We start from the raw sequence: 21236 nt of genomic DNA, 5'->3' as shown, positions 1-21236 counted from the left end.
GTTCTCGAAACTTTAACATGCTTGTGTCTGTGTATGTGCGGATGGATATGTGTGTGTGTGTGTGCGAGTGTACACCTGTCCTTTTTTTCCGCTAAGGGAAGTCTTTCCGCTCCCGGGATTGGAATGACACCTTACCCTCTCCCTTAAAACCCACATCCTTCCGTCTTTCCCTCTCCTTCCTGAAGAAGCAACCATCGGTTGCAAAAGCTAGTAATTCTGTGTGTGTGTTTGTGTGTTTTGTTCATGTGCCTGTCTGCCGGCGCTTTCCCGCTTGGTAAGTCTTGGAATCTTTGTTTTTAATATATTTTTCCCATGTGGAAGTTTCTAATTGTGTGCAGATCTGAAAGTAACAGGATTATCAACTGGTATGCAACCAGGTTATATGAAGTACTGTTGCTTTCTGTGTGAGTGGAGCAGCCACAACAACAAAGAACATTACTTATGTAAAGAGCAGGCTAAGTGAAACGTCTACATTCTGGGTAAAAGGAGTATGTCATATAAATCGTTAGTACACTCTGAAGATGTATATCTCCTACATCTCTATATTAAAATGCGGTTAACACAGACATTTGCGAAGACACTGGACAGAGAAGGGGAAGCTTTTGCAAATCTCGGAAGAAAGATTCCTCACTAAAAGCAATGTAAAGATTACAGAGGGAGTATTTTTTAGCCACCAAGTATGACAGCTTATGGAAGATACAGATTTTGCCAACTCATTGAGATTGAAAAAGGTACAGGGAATGCCTTCAAGTCAGTGCGTATGCAATTTATTGGAAACCACAAATCTGATGACTATAAAGAGATTGTGAATAACATGATCACATGTTTCCAACATATGAAGAACCATATGGCACCAAAATTACATTTGCTTGATTTTCATCTGGACTTTGCCCACCTCAAACTTTGGGGGATATAAGTGATGAAGATGGGGAATGCTTTCAACAAGACATTGCAGTAATGGAAAAGTGGTTTGTAGGGTGGTGTAACTGCAGCATGTTAGCAGATTATTGTCAGTCCTTATTTGCCATAACGCGAAAAGAGAAAAACCATAAAGGGAAGACCACAAGTTAAAACGACTTTAACAGTGAAACCATAATATGACCACTGTACAATATCCATTATTCTCCAGAGTGGGTTGAAGATATTTTCCCTTGCATTTTCATTACATCAAGATTCTACACTCCTGGAAATTGAAATAAGAACACCGTGAATTCATTGTCCCAGGAAGGGGAAACTTTGTTGACACATTCCTGGGGTCAGATACATCACATGATCACACTGAAAGAACCACAGGCACACAGACACAAGCAACAGAGCATGCACAATGTCGGCACCAGTACAGTGTATATCCACCTTTTGCAGCAATGCAGGCTGCTATTCTCCCATGGAGACGATCGTAGAGATGCTGGATGTAGTCCTGTGGAATGGCTTGCCATGCCATTTCCACCTGGCGCCTCAGTTGGACCAGCGTTTGTGCTGGACGTGCACACCGCGTGAGACGACGCTTCATCCAGTCCCAAACAGGCTCAATAGGGAACAGATCCGGAGATCTTGCTGGCCAGGGTAGTTGACTTACACCTTCTAGAGCACGTTGGGTGGCACGGGATACATGCAGACGTGCATTGTCCTGTTGGAACAGCAAGTTCCCTTGGCGGTCTAGGAATGGTAGAACGATGGGATCGATGACAGTTTGGATGTACCGTGCACTATTCAGTGTCCACTCGACGATCACCAGAGGTGTACGGCAAGTGTAGGAGATCGCTCCCCACACCATGATGCCGGGTGTTGGCCCTGTGTGCCTCGGTCGTATGCAGTCCTGATTGTGGCGCTCACCTGCACGGCGCCAAACACGCATACGGCCATCATTGGCACCAAGGCAGAAGCGACTCTCATCGCTGAAGACGACACGTCTCCATTCGTCCCTCCATTAACGCCTGTCGCGACACCACTGGAGGCGGGCTGCACGATGTTGGGGCATGAGCGGAAGACGGCCTAACGGTGTGCGGGACCGTAGCCCAGCTTCATGGAGACGGTTGCGAATGGTCCTCGCCGATACCCCAGGAGAAACAGTGTCCCTAATTTGCTGGGTAGTGCCGGTGCGGTCCCCTAGGGCACTGCGTAGGATCCTACGGTCTTGGCGTGCATCCGTGAGTCGCTGCGGTCCGGTCCCAGGTCGACGGGCACGTGCACCTTCCGCCGACCACTGGCGACAACATCGATGTACTGTGGAGACCTCACGCCCCAAGTGTTGAGCAATTCGGCGGTACGTCCACCCGGTCTCCCGCATGCCCACTATACGCCCTCGCTCAAAGTCTGTCAACTGCACATACGGTTCACGTCCACGCTGTCGCGGCATGCTACCAGTGTTAAAGACTGCGATGGAGCTCCGTATGCCACGGCAAACTGGCTGACACTGACGGCGGCAGTGCACAAATGGTGCGCAGCTAGCGCCATTCGACGGCCAACACCGCAGTTCATGGTGTGTCCGCTGTGCCGTGCGTGTGATCATTGCTTGTACAGCCCTCTCGCAGTGTCCGGAGCAAGTATGGTGGGTCTGACACACCGGTGTCAATGTGTTCTTTCTTCCATTTCCAGGAGTGTATGATAAGGAACAGTGTAAAAGTAGACTTCGGACAACAAATTATAGTTTTTTTTTCCTTTAAATAGCACTTCTGCAATGTAAGTTTTATTTATACAGGGTTTGTTACACTGGTTTCATATACGCAGTATTCTTTTAACTTACATCAGGGTCAGGAGAAAGTTTCTCAGAAAGTATCTTGTTATAGCTTATAGGTAACAATTTTCTGTAACTAGAGAAATGCCTATCTCAAGTAAACAACGCAAAAGTACTATTTTTAGTAATTTAATGTGAAAATATTATTTTTTGCAAAATGTAAATAGATTTGTCAGTTTCACCATTCCCATGTAAACATGTAATAAATATGTGGGCATAAGTTTAATAGTCTTGATAACTGAAAGGTATTTTGATAGTGTGATTGGATCCAGATTTTTTCTTCGATGTTGATTTTCTAGTACAACTTAAAATTAATTAACTTCCCACACAAATAAATGATGGCCTACATGTGACATCAGTCAAAAATAACCCATTTCCAATTAACTCCACTACAGTAACAGTTTTAAATGCTACGTCACATTTTCTGCCACTTTTGCATGAACCAGAAATAATGTATTTTCAAGAGATCTCTAGTGTGTTGTATCAATTATAATGTATTTTTTTGTAATACCAAGAAAAACCACATTGGCATTTGAACCTATTTCTACACTGTAGAAAATTCAAGCCTCTAACAACAAATGTTTCTATCTGTTAGCACAGCATGGCTCATAATGCAAAAGGCATATGGAACATATTAAGTAATGACTAATGACGTAATAAAACTAAAAATCAGTGTATATATACCATATGTGATCAACTTTGTGAAGGATTTCCACACTCCTAAACAACCCTAGGTCCATTGTTTCCAATGTGATAGTGAAGTGTAAACATGAAGGGACATGTACAGCAAAAAAACATATAGGCCCACCTCCTCTGTTGACTGACAGAAACCGCTGACAGTTGAAGAGATTCGTAATGTGTAACAGGCAGGCATTTATCCAGACCATCACACAGGTATTCCAAACTGCATCAGGATCCACTTCAAGTACTATGACAGTTAGGTGGGAAGTGAGAAAACTTGGATTTCATGATTGAGCGGCTGCTCATAAGCCACACATCACACTGGTAAATTCCAAATGACGGCTTGCATGGTGTGATGAGCGTAAACCTTGGACAATTGAACTGTGGAAAAATGTTGCGTGAAGTGATGAATCATGGTACATGGCAATTCGATGGCAGTGTGTGGGTATGGCGAATGCTCTGCGAACATAATCTGCCAGTGTGTGTAGCGCCAACAGTAAAATTCAGAGGTGGTAGGGTTATGGTATTGTCGTGTTTTTCATGAAGGGGATTGCACCCCTTGTTTTTTTTTTCATGGCACTATCACAGCACAGGCCTACATTGATGTTTTAGGCACGTTCTTGCTTCCCACTGTTGAAGAGCAATTAGAAGATGGCGATTGCATCTTTCAACATGATCGAGCAACTGTTCATAATGCATGGCCTGTGGCACAGTGGTTACACAACATAAAGTTCCTGTAATGGACTGGCTTGCACAGAGTCTTTACCTGAATCCTATACAACACCTCTGGGATGTTTTGGAACAACGACTTCGTGCCAAGCCTCACTGACTGACATTTATACCTCTTCTCAGTGCAGCACTCCATGAAGAATGGGTTGCCATTCCCCATGAAACCTTCCAGCACCTGACTGAACATATGCCTGTGAGAGTGGAAGCTGTCATCAAGGCTGAGGGTGGGCCAACACCATACTGCATTCCAGCATTACCAATGGATGGTGCCAGGAACTTGTAAGTCATTTTCAGCCAGGTGTTCGGATACTTTTGATCACATATATATATATATATATATATATATATATATATATATATATATATATATATATATATCTTTCATACTTACCGAGCCATCTGGATCTACTGTGTAGTCTACTATTGTTTCTTCTTTCACAAAGGAAGTCTCAGATTCCTGAAATGAGGTATATCAATTAGTCTTCCACATTGTTTTATGTTTAGTGGTGTTAACCTTAGAATAAAGGGTCATTGTTCAGATTACAGATTTGTTATAATTTTGAACTACTATGATGTCTATTAGAGCTACCTGTGACCTGTAAACAGAGCACTGTTTCTCACTACATCTAGGCAACACACACACACACACACACACACACACACACACACACACACACACACACACATACACACACACACACAAGCCATTCTTCACAGCAAAATATGAGTTAAACTCACCTCCCCTTTTTCGAAAGGTTTACAGGTGTTAAGTAAAGTAACTACTACATCACTAAGCTTCAAATGATTATATAATGATTGAACATTTCATTGTTTCAGCTTATTTCCATAAAAACCTTAGTATAATATGTTAGTTTAACAACAGATCTCACACCTCCACATTTTTGCACAATGTAAGAGAACAGCAACTGCTTTCACAATCCAAACATAAAATATACTTACATCGTCTTTTACACTGTCTAGAGCAGCAGTTGCCCCTTGGTTTTCTTCAGTATCTGTATCTGAAGCACTAACTACAGCTGGACAATCAGAATTCTGAAACCAAGAAATACTTATTTTCATGAAATATATTTAAAATATGAAGACAATTTGTGGGGTACTGTAAAGCCTCATTTAACATACTTCCACATGTAATGACAAGGATTGAAATCTTACTGATCTGCTAGCACTTCGATTTATACTACAATAGAGCATGTCCCACATGTATCAACATTCTTAGTGTTATATGACCACTCCACACTTTTCTTTGGATTTTAGGTGACACATATTACTTGAATCTATTTTCATAATAAAGTTGAACAACTACTTTTTCTTCTACTACCTAATCTCTTCTTTACTTTACATTTTACGCTGTGTATTACAAGCTACGATTCCCATATTTTCCTCAATCTTCCCGGGTCTCATTTTCTTTTTGGTTCCTATTTCTTTATTTTTACTGGTAATTTTTCATTATCCATCGTTTTTAGATGTTCCATTCAACTTCTACTTTCTTCTGACTCTTCTTCTACAGTGCATACATTTAGCTCATTTCTGATTATATCGCACTCTTTTTGGGGTTCTATACTTAAATCTGGAAAAGCAAAGTCCTTATAGGATCAAATTTTATATACACAAAAACAGCAAGAGTCATTTGGGTAAACTTAAAACTTATGTTAGTGATAATATTACACTTACTTCATATTGTACCCTCAGAAAATAAATTCACCTACATGAGGTATGACAAAGAAAACACACACCTGCAACTAGACATCACATGGGATGTGTATGCGAACAAGGAACAAAAAAAATTTCCCAGATTTCCCAGTTAAAAATACTCTTTTTCCCAGGTAAAAACACACATTTCCCCATGTGAAAATACGCTTTCTTTGTGTTAAGTGACAGCATACTTTCCCTCAGACATGTAAAACTTATCTATCCTTTAAAAGGTAAAGGTTTTATACACAAGTGTAGAACTTTCCACATTTTAGGAACTGAAACCCAGTAAAAAAAATGCATTTTGGAAAGATCTTTGATGCACATCAACATGTACACTGCATATTTTCACATTACAAAAGTATAAATATAAATTTCATCAATCTCAGTGGGCTAGTTTTCAAAAAACTGAAATTGAGATTGTGATGCACTTCTGTCAGCCAATCATAGCTTATGTCACCTTATCCCACCAGCAAATGACAGCAGATATTCAGAGCATATAGCACATTATGTTGTCAGCTGATACCAACATCACTATTAAGTAGTGTGACCACACAAATAGGAAAAGTTCATGGCTTCAATAAATATACATACAGTACAGGAAAAAAGCTAAGCTTTCACATATGATACTGATTTTTTTCCATGTCTTATCTTTTACCTTTACAATGTATTAAACACAAATGTGCCAGTAAAATTTTAAATGGTAACATAAATGTCTGGTCTTTTAGGCTGAAATATTTTTAAGTGACTGGTCCTCAAAGTGTCAAGTTTTGAATGAAAGTCAAATGCTGTGTCATTTAAGAAATTCATCACACAATCTTACATGTAACATAATTCATCTTGGGTAAAAGAAAATCTGATTTGAAAGTAACACTTCTCAGATCACCACTCACAATATTTTACCCACAACCTGTTAGAAATAGGTTGGTTTGAGCAATTGCCAAAAACCATCAGAGGACAGGCATTTCTGCATATGCACAGCTAAAATTATGCAGGTAGCCTGTGTTTTGTGCTTGTTCTGCTCATACACCTTTCACCGATTTCTGTTTGGAATTTCATGTCTATCACATCACCACATGCAGCAGTGGGGCATGATGTTCGAAGAGGAAAAACAGAATATTTGTACTAAGGACAATTGTTTTATCACATCCTATCCAAATAAGAAATGCAAAATTACAAAGCAGTTCTTGGAACAATATTCACTTCAAAACTAGACTCAACAATTCAAAGTACCCTAATATTTTGCTATATGGTAACTTTAACATAGTTTTTTCCATAGTGTTTTTAATCAAATTTATGTGCACACAGAATTGTAAAATGCTAGTAAGAAGGAATGCAAATTTCTTGCAAAAATAAAATACATAAATAACAACAGTTGTTTCTATACACTAGAACTAAGAACAACAAGCTTTTCATGACCTTTTCAAACTGTATAAAAATTAACCAGGTTACCTGTAAAGCCAATAAACTATAAATTGGCAGAACTAGGTTACTTGTGAAGCCAAGAAACTGTACAATTGGCAGTTTATACTCTACTCCAGGAGTAAATATAAAGCCTTGTGAGGAGTTACGATGATAAAACATGGTGTGCTCCCAGTCTATAGTTTATGGAAGAATGGCAAGCATTCTGTAAATTTAACATGTAAACAACACAAATTAAGAAATAACGAGCCTAGAGGATGTACCAGGCAAGTTTTGAAACATGTCTTGTGATCAAAAAACATTGTGTTTCATGGAAGGCAGATATGTCAAATCCTACTAAGGTTTTTTTCAGTGTGGTTTTCCAGTAGCCAATTTTCTTGGCATACCAGTAATATATTGTCTCATTTTGGCACTTTATTATGGCATAATGCTTTACAAGCAAGAAGATGAAAATATGTACTTGAAATTCAGCGAACAGTTGAAGTTAGCTAATAGTGTGGAATGAAACACTTCACTTCAAACAAATTTACTGCCTCCGTGGAAAAGATTAATAAAAGCCAAATTTCTCTAGCAAACTGACAAAAATAACTTCATTGCTCTGCAAGAAATTAATGTTTAATTGCCAGAAATGTGGAAATAAGATGAAACCAGAAAACTGAAACTAATACCATATTTTAGCCTTCTGTAATTATGTGAATGTATTTTAATTCATTTGATAGCTCCCATCCACAGAAATCCATTTACTTTCATCTGGCATGAGAGTTGTAAACAAAGAGAGAACAGCAAAATCATAAAATCTAAACACAGGTTACATGAAGACGACTCCCCACTGCAACTGATTGCTCCATGAATGCGAGAATCTGGAAGTTTGGGTGCACCAGAAAAATTTTTCCGGGTATCATCCAGCTGCTTGCAGCTACTGCTTACGCATTTAACAGCCACACTTCAAATAGCAAGAAGCAGGAGGCAGCCCTGCTCATACACAACTTCAGCTCAGCGCATGCGCATGAACCCGATGGCAACTGCTCAAATAAACCTAATTCAAACAGTTGTGACACCACGTTCATTGAAAGCAGTTTGTTCTTACAAAGTATTGCATAGTTATCGTCCCAAAGCTTTTGACACATTTTGCTGTCAGCAGATGCTTGTGTGTGCACTGTTTTGTTGTTGTAAATGGCACATTTTCTTTGCAACTTAAGTTTTATATTGATGTTTTCTCCTGTTTATGATTTTTGCTGCAGTATTATTCTGCAGCAGCACACTAAATTAAATTTCTTTGTTACAGTATCAATTCTTATCAGTCAAAATTACAAAAAATGTAACTCAGAACTAAAACAATGAAAAATTCCTAGAATTCTAAAAAATTGCTGAATTTTTTCCCTGTTTTCTTCTGGATAAAAACTTCCTGGATCTTTCCTGGATTTCCCAATTGTCCTAGAGCATATACACCCTGACCGGAAGAGAATTAACTTCTACCAGTATTTGGCAGTTAAGTTTTTTGATTCATTAACTTTACAGGCATACGATGTGTTACACTGTCTGCTTTTAAAAATATTACAAAGAAATGGCTAAAAGATAAAGCTTTTTACATGCTGTAAAGATCATCTTATCTACTGACACTTGTTTGTGAGAATCTGACAATCCTGTAGACATGAATTGCAAATATTTTAACCAAACATGGTGCAGGTCACAATCTTTGTATATAGTCTCCATGTATTTTCTACATATTTGTTTTTATGTACTGTAACTAATGTATTTCTGTATGTCAAAATCAAGAACATTGTAAAATGTTTAAAGATCTAATACAACGATTTTATTTCATTTGATTGGACTTGATTTGTTATCAGTCTGTCTGTCTGTCCATCCAACTGTTAAGACCTCTTTTCCTCAGGAACAGGTAAAGGTATCAAGTTCAAATTTATGAAACATACCAAGGGCTATAGTCCCATGGTAGTGTGAAAACTTTAAGCTTCTGAGTCAAAGCAATCATCAGATACAGCCATTTATGTCAACATACATCTCATACCTGTATTTTTTGTATACTGTAATAGAAAAGAAACTGCTTTACCAATCCAGACATGAAATATACTTACTTCATCCTTCACAATGTCTACATCATCAGATATCTCTTGGTTTCCTTCAGTAACATTATTTGAAGCACTAACGATGGTTGGACAACCAGATATCTGAAACAGAGAAATAATGATCTGTATGAAATGCACAGAAAAAAAAGACAATTTGTGAAGTAATGTTCAGCTACATTTAATGCACTTCTATTTACAATGACACAGATTAAAATCTTAATACACATAAATCACTGCTAGCATTCTCTTAATAATACAATGGAGCACGTACATGTGTCAACATTCTTACTCATATATGACCACTGCATACTTTTATTCGGACTTAATGTGACACACACTACTTGAATGTATATTTATTATAAAATTGAACTACTACAACATTTTCTTCTACTTCCTCTTCTCTCCTCTTCATCACTTCCCATTTTAGGTTATCACAAATAGGTATGGTTCTCATCTTTTCCTCAGTCTTCCAGGGTCTTGTTTTCATTCTGGTTCATATTTCTTTATTTTTACTGGTAACGCTTCATTATTCATTCATTGTAGATGTTCGATTCACCTTCACCTATTTTCTTCTAACTCCTCTTTTAAATTCCATATGTTTAGTTAATTTCTGATAAAACCACATCCTTTTTTTTCCCCTGTGCCATAGGCAGTAAAAGTGGAACCCTTGTGAGATCACATCACTTTGTTTTCTCTCACTGTCCATCCAACTGTTTAAGACCCCTTATTCACACAAACAGGTAAAAGTCTCAATTTCAAATTATGTCACGTACAAAAAGGTATGGTCCCTTGGTGCTGTGACAATTTTAAGTTTCTAAGTCAATGTAATCAAAAGAAATAGCCATATATGTCAACATACGAGGTCTGTTCAAAAAATTCCAGAACTTAATCCACAAAATTTTTCTTCACTTACTTTGTATTTATTGTGCATGGTCTGCTTTAAAATACTCTCCTCCACAATTGATACACCACTTCCAACACCACTTCCACCTCCAGAAGCAGTCTTGGTACATCTCTTGCTGGTTTGGGTGAAGTGCAGTCTGCAAATTTTCCTTTATCTTGTCTGTAGTTGCAAATCTTTGTCCTTTAAATAGGGTTTTCAACTTTGGAAACGTAAAAGTCCATAGGGGCAAGGTATGAAGAGTACGGAGGATGAGGCAGCACAATGATTTCATTTTTTGTGCAATAGTCACTCATGACTGATGAGCTGTGGAATGAACTTTGTGGCAACACAATGCATTCCAAGATGCTGTGTCAGGATTTCATGACATGTTCCAACCGAAATGTTACATTCTGCAATCTCTTGGACAGTCAATCTTCAATTGGCTTGCACAATTTTGTTGACATTCCTGACATGAGCATCATCTGTAGACATTGAAGAGTGTCCTGAATAAGAGTCTTTTTAACTTTCGTCCAGCAAATTGTAAACCATGTGAACCTTTCATAACACCGAATATGACTTAAGCACTCATGTCCTTAGGCTTCCTGCATCATTTGGTGTGTCTCTGTAAAGGTTTTCTAGAGTTTCAAGCAAAAGTTAATGCACTTCTGTACCTCAGTTGGTAAAAACAGAACCCTTATAGAATCACTTCATTGTCTGTCTACCCATCTGCCCATCCGTCTGCTACCACCCATTCTTCTCAGGAACAGGTAAAGGCATCAAGTTCACATTTATGTCAAACACACGAATAATCCCTTGGTGGTGTGAAAAATATAAACTTTTAACTCAATACAATCAAAAGATATGGCCATTTATGTCAACATATATCTCATACCTATATGTTCTTGCATATTGTAATATAACAGCAACTGCTTTTCCAATTTAATATAAAATATACTTACTTGCTCCTGCACATTGTCGATAGCAGCATTCACCCACTGGTTTCCTTCAGTATCACTGTTTGAAACAATAACAGCAGTTGGACAACCAGCACTCTGAAACAAAAGAACACCGATTTTCCTGAAATCCATCGAACGATTGGTGAAGTATTACATAGCCACATCTAACACATTTCTACATATATTACAAGGATTAGAATTATAATTCATACTAATCACTGTGAGCCATCCTCTTTATAATACAATAGAGTATGTTCCACTTGTATCAAACCTCTTACTGTTGTACGATCACTCCACGCTTTTCTTTGGACTTAATGTGACACACGCTTCTTGAATTTATTTTTATTATAAACTTCGGTCCATATCAAGTATTTGTCTGGCCCACCCTTCTCAACTGCATATTATAACAAAAAGCATTTAGCATGCAACCGAATCCAAACACCTCAACTTATATTAAGAGGTTCTTAATATTGTAGTTACCCTGCTAAGTAACAAACTAAAATACTTAGAGAGACAGTAATATTTTTACATTTTGATTGAGGTTGGTGAATTTGGTAATGAGTAAAGTGAAGTTTGCCACTTACCTCAGGGACAGAATAGTAAGTAGAGTGTCCATTGTGAGTTAGAAGACGTGAGAGGGGGAATTAGCTATTATTTGTCTTCTGGTGCTGACAACTCATGTGCCTGTGTGCCTTGTACCGATCAGCTGCTATGGTATAAATTTCAAACAGGAGCAACATGGATTTGTGAAGGTTCATTATAGTGACGGTCATCTTCAAATTATGTACATATTTGTAGCAATGAATATGAAATTAATTTAAGTCTGTTAAAACACAATGCAATGTGTAGAAGAAAAATGATATTCTAAACATTTAGTAAACATCTGTGATTGTGTTCCATAGTGCATGATGCATTTAAATAGTCTATGGGTAGCATCTTTGATTAGTAATCAAATCATCCTCGGTCCCAGGTTCCAAAACTGCCACAGCTTAACTTTTGATTATTAATCAGCGCTGGCCGCTGAAGACTTCTGGCATAAGAACTCACCCTCATTCTGCCAACAGCTTTGTAAAAAAGGACAGATGAGTGGACAGAGGGTCAGGGCCTCTCTGGTCCCTGCGGTGGGACACTGCCCCTAAAGGTAGAAGAATCACTAATGATCAACAACATGAGGATACAGAAGGCAATGTAAACCACTGCATTAAACCCACATAACATGTATCCACAGGGCTTTTAGCCTGTAGCTGAAAAAGTCTCATGATGATATCTCCATTGGCAAAAGATTCCAGAATTATCACCCATTCAGATCTTGAGGTGGAGACCGCCAAGGGGGAGGTGACCATGAGAAAAAGACTGAATGAGCAATGAAATGATAACATTGTGCAAGTCAGAGCATGGAATGTCAGAAGCTTGACTGTGGTAGGGAAGCAAGAAAATTTGAAATGGGAAATGCAAAGGCTCAATCTAGATATACACTCATGCTCATAAATTAAGAATAATTGCAGAATGTGGTGCCACACAACGTGGCACTACACAAAACTGGCACTAATAGCATAGGCACAGATCTGTAAGGCCATGGTATTGGCGATAAGTTGAGAAAATCATCCCGAAACACATGTGCTACAAAACGACACTGTGTCCTGCGCACGTACCCCGACATCAATAGGGGATATGATCACCGTGCACATGTACACAGGCTGCACAATGGGTTGGCATACTCTGGATCATATGGTCGAGCAGCAGCTGGGGTATAACTTCGCATTCTTGCACCAGTGCTTGTCAGAGCTCCTGAAGTGTCGTAGGGGTTTGAAGATGTGCAGCGATACGTTGACTGAGAGCATCCCAGACGTGCTTGATGGGGGTCTGGAGAACGGGCAGGCCACTCCATTCGCCTGATATCTTATGTTTCAAGGTACTCCACGATGGCACGCCAGATGAAAACTTGGCGAGGATAACTGTTCAGACTACACCTGGACTCGTCTGTGAACATAACCTGGGAGCACTATTCTAATGACCATGTACTGTGTTCTTGACACCATGCTTTACGGTCTCTCCTGTGACCAGTGGTCAGTGGAATACCCTGCAGGTCTCCAGGCGAATAAACCATGTCTGTTCAGTAGTCTGTAGACTGTGTGTCTGGCGAGAACTGTTCCAGTGGCTGCGGTAAGGTCCCGAGCAAGGCTACTTGCAGTACTCCGTGGCCATCTGCGGGTACTAATGATGAAATTTCGGTCTTCTTGTGGTATTGTACACTGTGGACGTCCCGTACTGTAGCACCCGGACACGTTTCCTGTCTGCTGGAATGGTTGCCATAATCTTGAGATCACACTTTGTGACACACAGAGCGCCCTTGCTATGACCTGCTGTGTTTGACCAGCCTCCAGTCGCCCTAGTATTCTACCCCTCGTAATGTCATCAATATGTGTTCTTTAGCCATTTTCAATACACAGTCACCATTAGCACATCTGAAAACGTCTGTGCACTTACTCGTTGCACTGTCCTCTGACATGCACCAACACACCTCTGTGTATGTGGACTGCTGCCAGAGCCACCGTGTGACAACCGCAGGTCAAATGCACTGCATGGTCATACCCCAAGGTGATTTAAACCCACAAAACGCCCACCAGAGTATTGTTTCACCATGTATCAGCATTATCCTTAATTTATGAGCATGAGTGTAGTAGGGGTGACTAAAGTGAAATGGGAGAAAGACAACAATTTCTTGTCCGATGAGTAAAGGTAACATCAACTGCAGCAGAACTTGGTACAATGGTAGTAGTATTCATTATGAATAGGGAAGTAGGGCAGAGAGTGTGTTACTGTGAACAGTTCAATGATAGGGCTGTTCTTATCATAATTGACAGCAAACCAACACTGACAATGCTAGTTCCAGTATACATGCTGACATCGCAAGCTGAAGATGAAGAGAGAAAGTATATGAGGATATTGAATAGGTAACATAGTATGTAAGGGGAGATGAAAATCTAATAGTCATGGAGTACCGGAATGCAGTTGTGGGGGAAGGAGAAGAGGAAAAGGTTACAGGAGAATATAGGCTTGGGACAAAGAATGAGACAGGAGAAAGACTAATTGAGTCCTGTAATAAATTTCAGCTACTAACAGCAAATACTCTGTTCCAGAATAACAAGAGGAGTAGGTATACTCAGAAAAGGCAGGGTGATACGGGAATATTTCAAGTAGATTACATCATCATAGTCAGACAGAGATTCCAAAATCAGAAACTAGATTATAAGGCGTGCCTAGGAGCAGATACAGACTCAGATCACAATGTAGTAGTGATTAGGCTGAAGTTTAAGACCTTGGTCAGGAAGAATCAATAAGCAAAGAAGTAGGATGGAGAAGTACTAAGGAATGACAAGATATGCTTGAAGTTCTATGAGGCAATAGATACAGCAATAAGGAATAGAACAGTAGGCAGTACAGTTGAAGAGGAATGGACATCTCCAAAATGGGCAGTCACAGAAGTTGGAAAGAAAAACATATGTACAAAGAAGGTAACTGTGAAGAAACAATGGGTAACAGAAGAAATAATGTAGTTGATCGATGAAAGGAGGAAGTACAAATATGTACAGGGAAATTCTGGAATACAGAAACACAGCTCAGTGAGGAATGAAATAAATAGGAAGTGCAGGGAAGCTAACATGAAATGGCAGCATGAAAAATGTTAAGAAATAGAAAAAGAAGTGATTGTCGGAAGGAATGACTCAGTATATAGGAAAGTCAAAACAACCTTTGGCAAAATTAAAAGAAAAGGTGGTAAAATTAAGAGTGCAATAGGAATCTCACTCTTAAATGGTTGGTTGGTTGGTTGGTTTAAAAGAGGGGGGAGGGACCACACTGCTAGGTCATTCATCCCTCGTTCTGATTAGACTCGTCAGAGCAGGAGCTGATGGGCTCCAGAGCATGAGAAATGGCTGCCATTTCAGCAGTGAAAGCACTGCAGTCATCTGACAAAGAGTGCTGTTCAATATGTCCTCCACGAACATACGCGAAGCCAATGTGACCATCAGCCCTCTTGCCATTGGTGCAAAGCACTTCACTTTATGGTCTTGGCACATGTTAAGAATCAAGAGGAGAGCCACGGGGTTAACCAAGTCCTTAGGACCATGGGGAAAGGTCCAAGCAAAGCTTCAGCCTAGGTATACACCATGGAGTTGTACGTGAATGGACCTCGAGTAGAGGTGGACAGAAGAGATCGGACGCGAACCCCTATCATATGCCCTGAACTGGGCCTCCATTGCGGGAGATGAACCGTCATGGGTGGGGAAAGGAGACGGTAATTCGGATGCTCAGGAGAACTACAAATGTGTGCAACGTAACTGGTGAGAGCAGTTGTGCAAGCCTAACCTTCAATGGAGGGACTCCGGCCTCCACCAGGACACTGGTCACTGGACATATGCTAAAAGCTGCCATTGCCAGTCAAATGCCACAGTGCTGCACAGGGGAGAGTAAATGCAATGCTGAGGGTGCTGCCGAAACATAAACCAGACTCCCGTAGTCAAGGCAGAATTGAACAAGGGCTCTGTAGAGCTGTAGCAACGTAGAGCAATCTGCACCCCAGTTGGTGTTGCTCAGGCAGCAGAGGGCATTGAGGTGCTGCCAGCACTTCTCCTTCAGCTGAATAAGATGAGGAAGCAACGTCAATCGGGCATCGAAAACCAGTCCTAAGAATTGATATGTCTCCACTACAGTGAGTGGATCGTCATTAAGGTAAAGTTCTGGTTCCAGATGAATGGTGCAGTGCCAAGAGAAGAGCATGAGACATGACTTTGTGCCCGGAAACTGGAAGATGTGGGCTACAGCCCATGACTGTGCCTTGTGGATGGCTCCCTGTAGGCACCACTCAGCAACACCAGTACTGGCGTTGCAGTACGAAATGCAGAAGTCATCTGCATACAGAGAAGGTGAGACGGACGGCCCAACAGCTGCTGCTAGACCGTTAATGACCACTGAAAATAGAGATGCACTCAATACAGAACCCTGTGGGACCCCATTCTCCTGGATATGGGGGAACTATGGGAGGCACCAACTTGGACACAGAAAGTACAGAGCGATAGGAAATTTTGGATAAAAATTTGGAATGGGCCCCAGTTATCCCACTCATATAATGTAGAAAAGATATGATGTTAACAGCCTGTGTCGTAAGCTTTTTGTAAATAAAAAAAAAAAACGGCAACTGAATGTTGGCATCTGCAAAAGACTGTCCGGATGGCAGACTCGAGGGACAGAAGATCATCAGTGGTAGAGCAACCCTGGCGGAGGCCACCCTGACATGGAGCCAGTAGACCATGTAACTAAAGACCCAACCCAACCGCTGACACACCATATGTTCCAGTAGCTTACAAAGCAAGTTGGTGAGACTGATGGGCTGGTAGCTATCCACATCAAGCAGGTTTTTACCGGGTTTGAGCACAGGAATGGTGGTGCTCTCTCGCCATTGCAATGGAATGACGCCATCGCACCAGATCTGGTTGAAGATAGCAAGGAGATGTCGCTTGTAGTCGGACGAGAGATGTTTGATCATCGACTGTGGATCCAACCTGGCCCAGGAGCTGTGTCAAGGCTCTGTGCAAGGACGCTGAGGAGCTCCCACGCTGTAAATGGAGCATTACAGCATTCACTGTGACATTCAATAAACAAGAGAGCTTTCCTTTCCTTCTGCTGTTTGAGGGTGCAAAATGCTGGGGGATAATTCTCTGGCACAGAGGCTTGAGCATGGTGATCAGCAAAGTGCTCGGCAATTGCGTTTGTGTTGGTAGATAACACACTGCTGATGTTAATGCCCGTGACACCTTTCAGGGTCTGGTACCCACAAACATATCTTATCTTTGTTCAGACTTGGGAAGGAGACATATGACACCCAATTGTCGAGACGGACCTCTCCCAACATTCCTGTTTCTGTCTTTTTAGAAGCTGGCAGACGCAGGCACAGAGCCATCAAAAAGATATTAGGTACTCTAGGGAAGGGTGCCGCATATGTTGCTGTAGAGCACGCCGATCCTCTTTAATGACCTCAGCAATTTCCAGCTACTACCAAGGAACTGGATTTTTCCAGGGCACCCTAAAAAACAAAGGATCATATTTTCCACCACAGAAATGATTGTTCTAGTGACCCGCTCAACTACCACATCGATGGTACCATGTGGGGGGAGATTCAAACGGTGACAGCAGAAGTGACAGCAGAAGTGACAGCAGAGGTGAAAGCTTCCCAGTCTGCCTTGCTTAAAGCCCATCTTGGTAGACATTCAGGGGAATGGCGCTGGGGAAGTGGTCACTACCAAACAAGTCATCATGGGCTCTCCAGTGAATAGATGGGAGAAGACCTGGGCTGCCAATTGATAAAGCAATGGCCGAGTAAGTGCCACGAGCCACACTGAAATGTGTGTTTGTGTGTGTGTGTGTGGGGGGGGGGGGGGGGGGGGGGGGAGGGGGGGGGGGGTATTTAAGATGCAGAGGTCAATAAGCACAGTGACACCCCACAAGGGGTTATGGGCATTAAAATCTCCCAAAAGTAGGAAAGGTTCAGGGAGTTGATGAATCAGTGCAGTCAACATGTTCAGGGGTACTGCACCATCTGGAGGGAGGTATATGTTGCAGACAGTTATTTCCTGCATTGTCCGTATCCTAGCAGCCACAGCTTCAAGAGGGGTTTGAAGGGGCACAAGTTCACTGCATACTGAGTTCAGGACATAGACACAAACTCCACCTGACACACTATTATAGTTGCTATGGTTCTATTAATGTCCCCAATAGCCACAGGGGGCAAAGGTCCGCATTGCCGGGAACCAGGTTTCCTGAAGGGCAATGCAGAAAGCAGGTGTAAATCTTAAAAGCTGACATAGCTCAACCAGGTTGTGGAAAAAACCTAAGCAGTTCCACTGGAGGATGACATTATCGTGAGGCTGGGAAGGCACAAAGCATGCAAGGAGGCAGTTTATGTCTCAGAGCCACCAACTGAGTATTTGTATCCATTCCTATTGTGGATGAGGCATCACTGAGATGCAGGTCCTCAGGAGATGCTAAGATCTCCACCTCATCCTCAGGTGCAAAATTGGTAGGGAATGGTGGTGTTGGGGCCACTGGAGGGTCCTTTTTCTTAGCTGACTTCTTTGTTTGCTTGCTCCCTCACTTCTCTTTAGGGGCTTGCCGGGAGGACTTCTCCGAAGTAGCTTCAGGCACGGAGGAAGACAATGAAGCTCTTTGTTCAGCATTTTACTCCTTTAGTCTCTAGCGAGCGTCCACTGTGGCATTAACGGAGAACTCCGGAGAGTGGATCTCAAAGGACCCCTTCCACACGAGAGGAGCTGGAGGAGGCTGTTGCTTCTTTGGCTGGGGGGAGGGGACCGGTGTCCCCTGTGTTTTGCGGAGGGGAGAGGGGGGCTTGCTCAAGAAGGAGCAATGGAAGGAGATTTTCCCCTTACCACCAAGTGGGCGGATGTATTGTGGAGGTCTGGAGGGCCCACTGTTCGGGGCACAGAGTGTGGCACAATTGGTACTTGTGACAGCGATGGTAATGTAGCTGCAGCATATGTGGATATCAACTAAATGGGGTGTTATCTTTCAAATTTACGTTTAGCCTCTTGGTAAGTCAACCAGTCCAGGGTCTTGTACTACATGATCTTCCATTCCTTTTGCAATACTGTGCGGTCTGGTGAGCAGCAGAAGTGCTGGTCTCCACAGTTGGTACAAGTGGGAGAGGCGCAAATTGAGTATTTGTATGAAGTGGGCACCTGCAGCCTCGACATGGGGTGCTGGAAGTGCAGTGGAAAGACATGTGCATGAATTCCCAGCACTTAAAGCACCGCATAGGGAGAGGGAAGTATGGTTTAAAATCACAGCGATAAACCACCACCTTCACCTTTTCGGGCATTGATCACCCTCACAGGCAAAGATGAAGGCACCAGTAGCAGCCCTGTGTCTTTGGGTCCCCTGTAAACCCACCAGATGAAATGAACACCCCGCCATTCTAGATTGGCGTGGAGCTCATCGTCAGACTGCAAGGGGAGGATGCGATGAAAAATAATCCCCTGGACCATGTTGAGGCTTTTATGGGGACTGATGGAAACAGAAATATCACCCAGCCAGTCACAAGCGAGTAATGCCTGGGATTGGGCCGGGAATGCTGTCTGAATCAAGACTGCACTGCTTCTCATCTTGAACAGCACTGTCACTTCCCCAAATTTATCCTCAAGATGTTCAAGAAATAACTGAGGATTTGTAGGTAGAAAGGAGCCGCAGAAGGGATAGATAACATTCTATCAGAATTTCTAAAATCATTGGAGGAAGCAACAACAAAACATCTATTCATGTTTGTGTGTAGAATGTATGGGTCTGGCGACATACCCTATGACTTTCAGAAAAATATCATCCACACAATTCCAAAGACTGCAAGAGTTGGCAAGTGTGAGAATTATCACACAATCAGCTTAACAGCTCATGCATCCTAGGTGCTGACAAGGATAATATACAGAAGAATGATGCATCACATGACCATCAGTTTGGCTATAGGAAAGGTAAAGGCACCAGAGAGGCAATTCTGGCGTTGTGGCTGATAATGGAAGCACAACTTAAGAAAAATGAAGACACATTCACAGGATCTGTCAACCTGAAAAAAGTGTTCAACAACGTAAAATGGTGCAATATGTTGGAAATTCTGATAAAAATAGGGATACGCTATAGGAGAGATGGGTAATATACAATATGTATAAAAGCCATGGGGGAATAACAAGAAAGGACAACCAAGAACTAAGGATTAAAAAGGGTGTAAGACAGGGACGTAGGTTTTCACCAATCTGTACATCAAAGAAGCAATGATTGAAATAAAAGAATGGTTGAGGACTAGGATTGAAATTCTAGGTGAGAGGATATCAATGATATGATTCGCTGAAGACATTGCTATCCTGAGTGAAAGTGAAAAAGAATTACATAATCTGCTCAATGGAATGAACAATCTAATGAGAAGTAGCAGAAATGAGAACAGCGAGAAACTTAACATTAGGATTGATGGTCATGAAGTGGATGAAGTTAAGGAATTCTGCTACCTAGGCAGCAAAATAACCAGTCACAGATGCAGTGAGGAGGACATCAAAAGCAGACTAGTACTGGCACAAAGGGTATTCCTGGCCAAGAAAAGTCAACTACCATCAAACAAAGGCCATAATTTGAGGAAGAAATTTCTGAGCACTGCATTGTACAGTTGTGAAACATGGACCATGGGAAAACCGGAACAGAAGAGAATTGAAATATTTGAGATGTGGTGCTACAGATGAATGTTGAAAATTAGATGGATTGTAAGGTAAAGAATGAGGAGGTTCTCTGCAGTATCGGAGAAGAAAGAAGCATGTGGAAAACACTGACAAGAAGAAGTGACAGGATGATAGGATATCTGTTAACACATCAGGGAATGACTTCCATGGTACTAAAGGAAGCTGTAGAGGGCAAAAACTGTAGAGGAAGACAGAGAGTGGAATAAATCCAGCAAATAATTGAGGACATAGGTTGCAAGTGCTACTCTGAGATGGAGAGGTTGGCACGTAGAGGAATTCATGGCATGCTGCATCAAACCAGTCACAAAACTAATGACTCAAAAATGTTGAATTACTACTTCTTTGTCTTCTACTTCCACATCTCTTCTTTACTTTCCATTTTAGGCTATGTACTACAAGCTATGGTTCCCATTTCTTCCTCAGTCTTCCAGGGTCTCATTTTCCTTCTCGATCACATTTCTTTATTTTTACTGGTAATTTTTCATTAGCCATTGTTTGTTGATGTTCCAGTCAACTTCTTCTATTTTCTTCTGAGCCTTCTTTTACAGCGCATATGTTTAGTTCATAATCCTTTTTGGTGTTCAGTACCTCAATCAGCAAAAGCAAATATCATACAGGGTGCGTACATGGACAAGGAATGAACTTTTCTGGATTTTCCCAGATTTTCCAGTTAAAAATACACTTTTCCCCTGGTGAAAATACATATTTTCACGGGTAAAAACACATTTATTCATGTTACGTGACAGTATA

General features: G+C 41.3%; 1 protein-coding gene across 19 annotated transcripts in view; it reads right to left on the bottom strand.

The window, feature by feature from the left end:
• The window catches only part of LOC126299135 (uncharacterized), a 450753-nt gene that overhangs the window by 149717 nt on the left and 279800 nt on the right, over positions 1-21236 (bottom strand). For all 19 annotated transcript variants that reach the window (XM_049990880.1, XM_049990898.1, XM_049990882.1 and 16 more), the window contains exons 20-23: positions 11203-11295; positions 9370-9462; positions 5105-5197; positions 4536-4601 (exon numbers count right to left, since the gene is read on the bottom strand). In XM_049990880.1, coding sequence (XP_049846837.1) covers positions 4536-4601; positions 5105-5197; positions 9370-9462; positions 11203-11295 — 345 coding nt within the window. The remainder of the gene's footprint in view (positions 1-4535; positions 4602-5104; positions 5198-9369; positions 9463-11202; positions 11296-21236) is intronic.

This window comes from Schistocerca gregaria, chromosome X, assembly GCF_023897955.1.
Source record: "Schistocerca gregaria isolate iqSchGreg1 chromosome X, iqSchGreg1.2, whole genome shotgun sequence".
Classification (NCBI taxonomy): domain Eukaryota; kingdom Metazoa; phylum Arthropoda; class Insecta; order Orthoptera; family Acrididae; genus Schistocerca; species Schistocerca gregaria.
The sequence above is the reverse complement of the archived record's forward strand: the minus strand, read 5'-3'. Positions and strand labels throughout refer to the sequence as shown.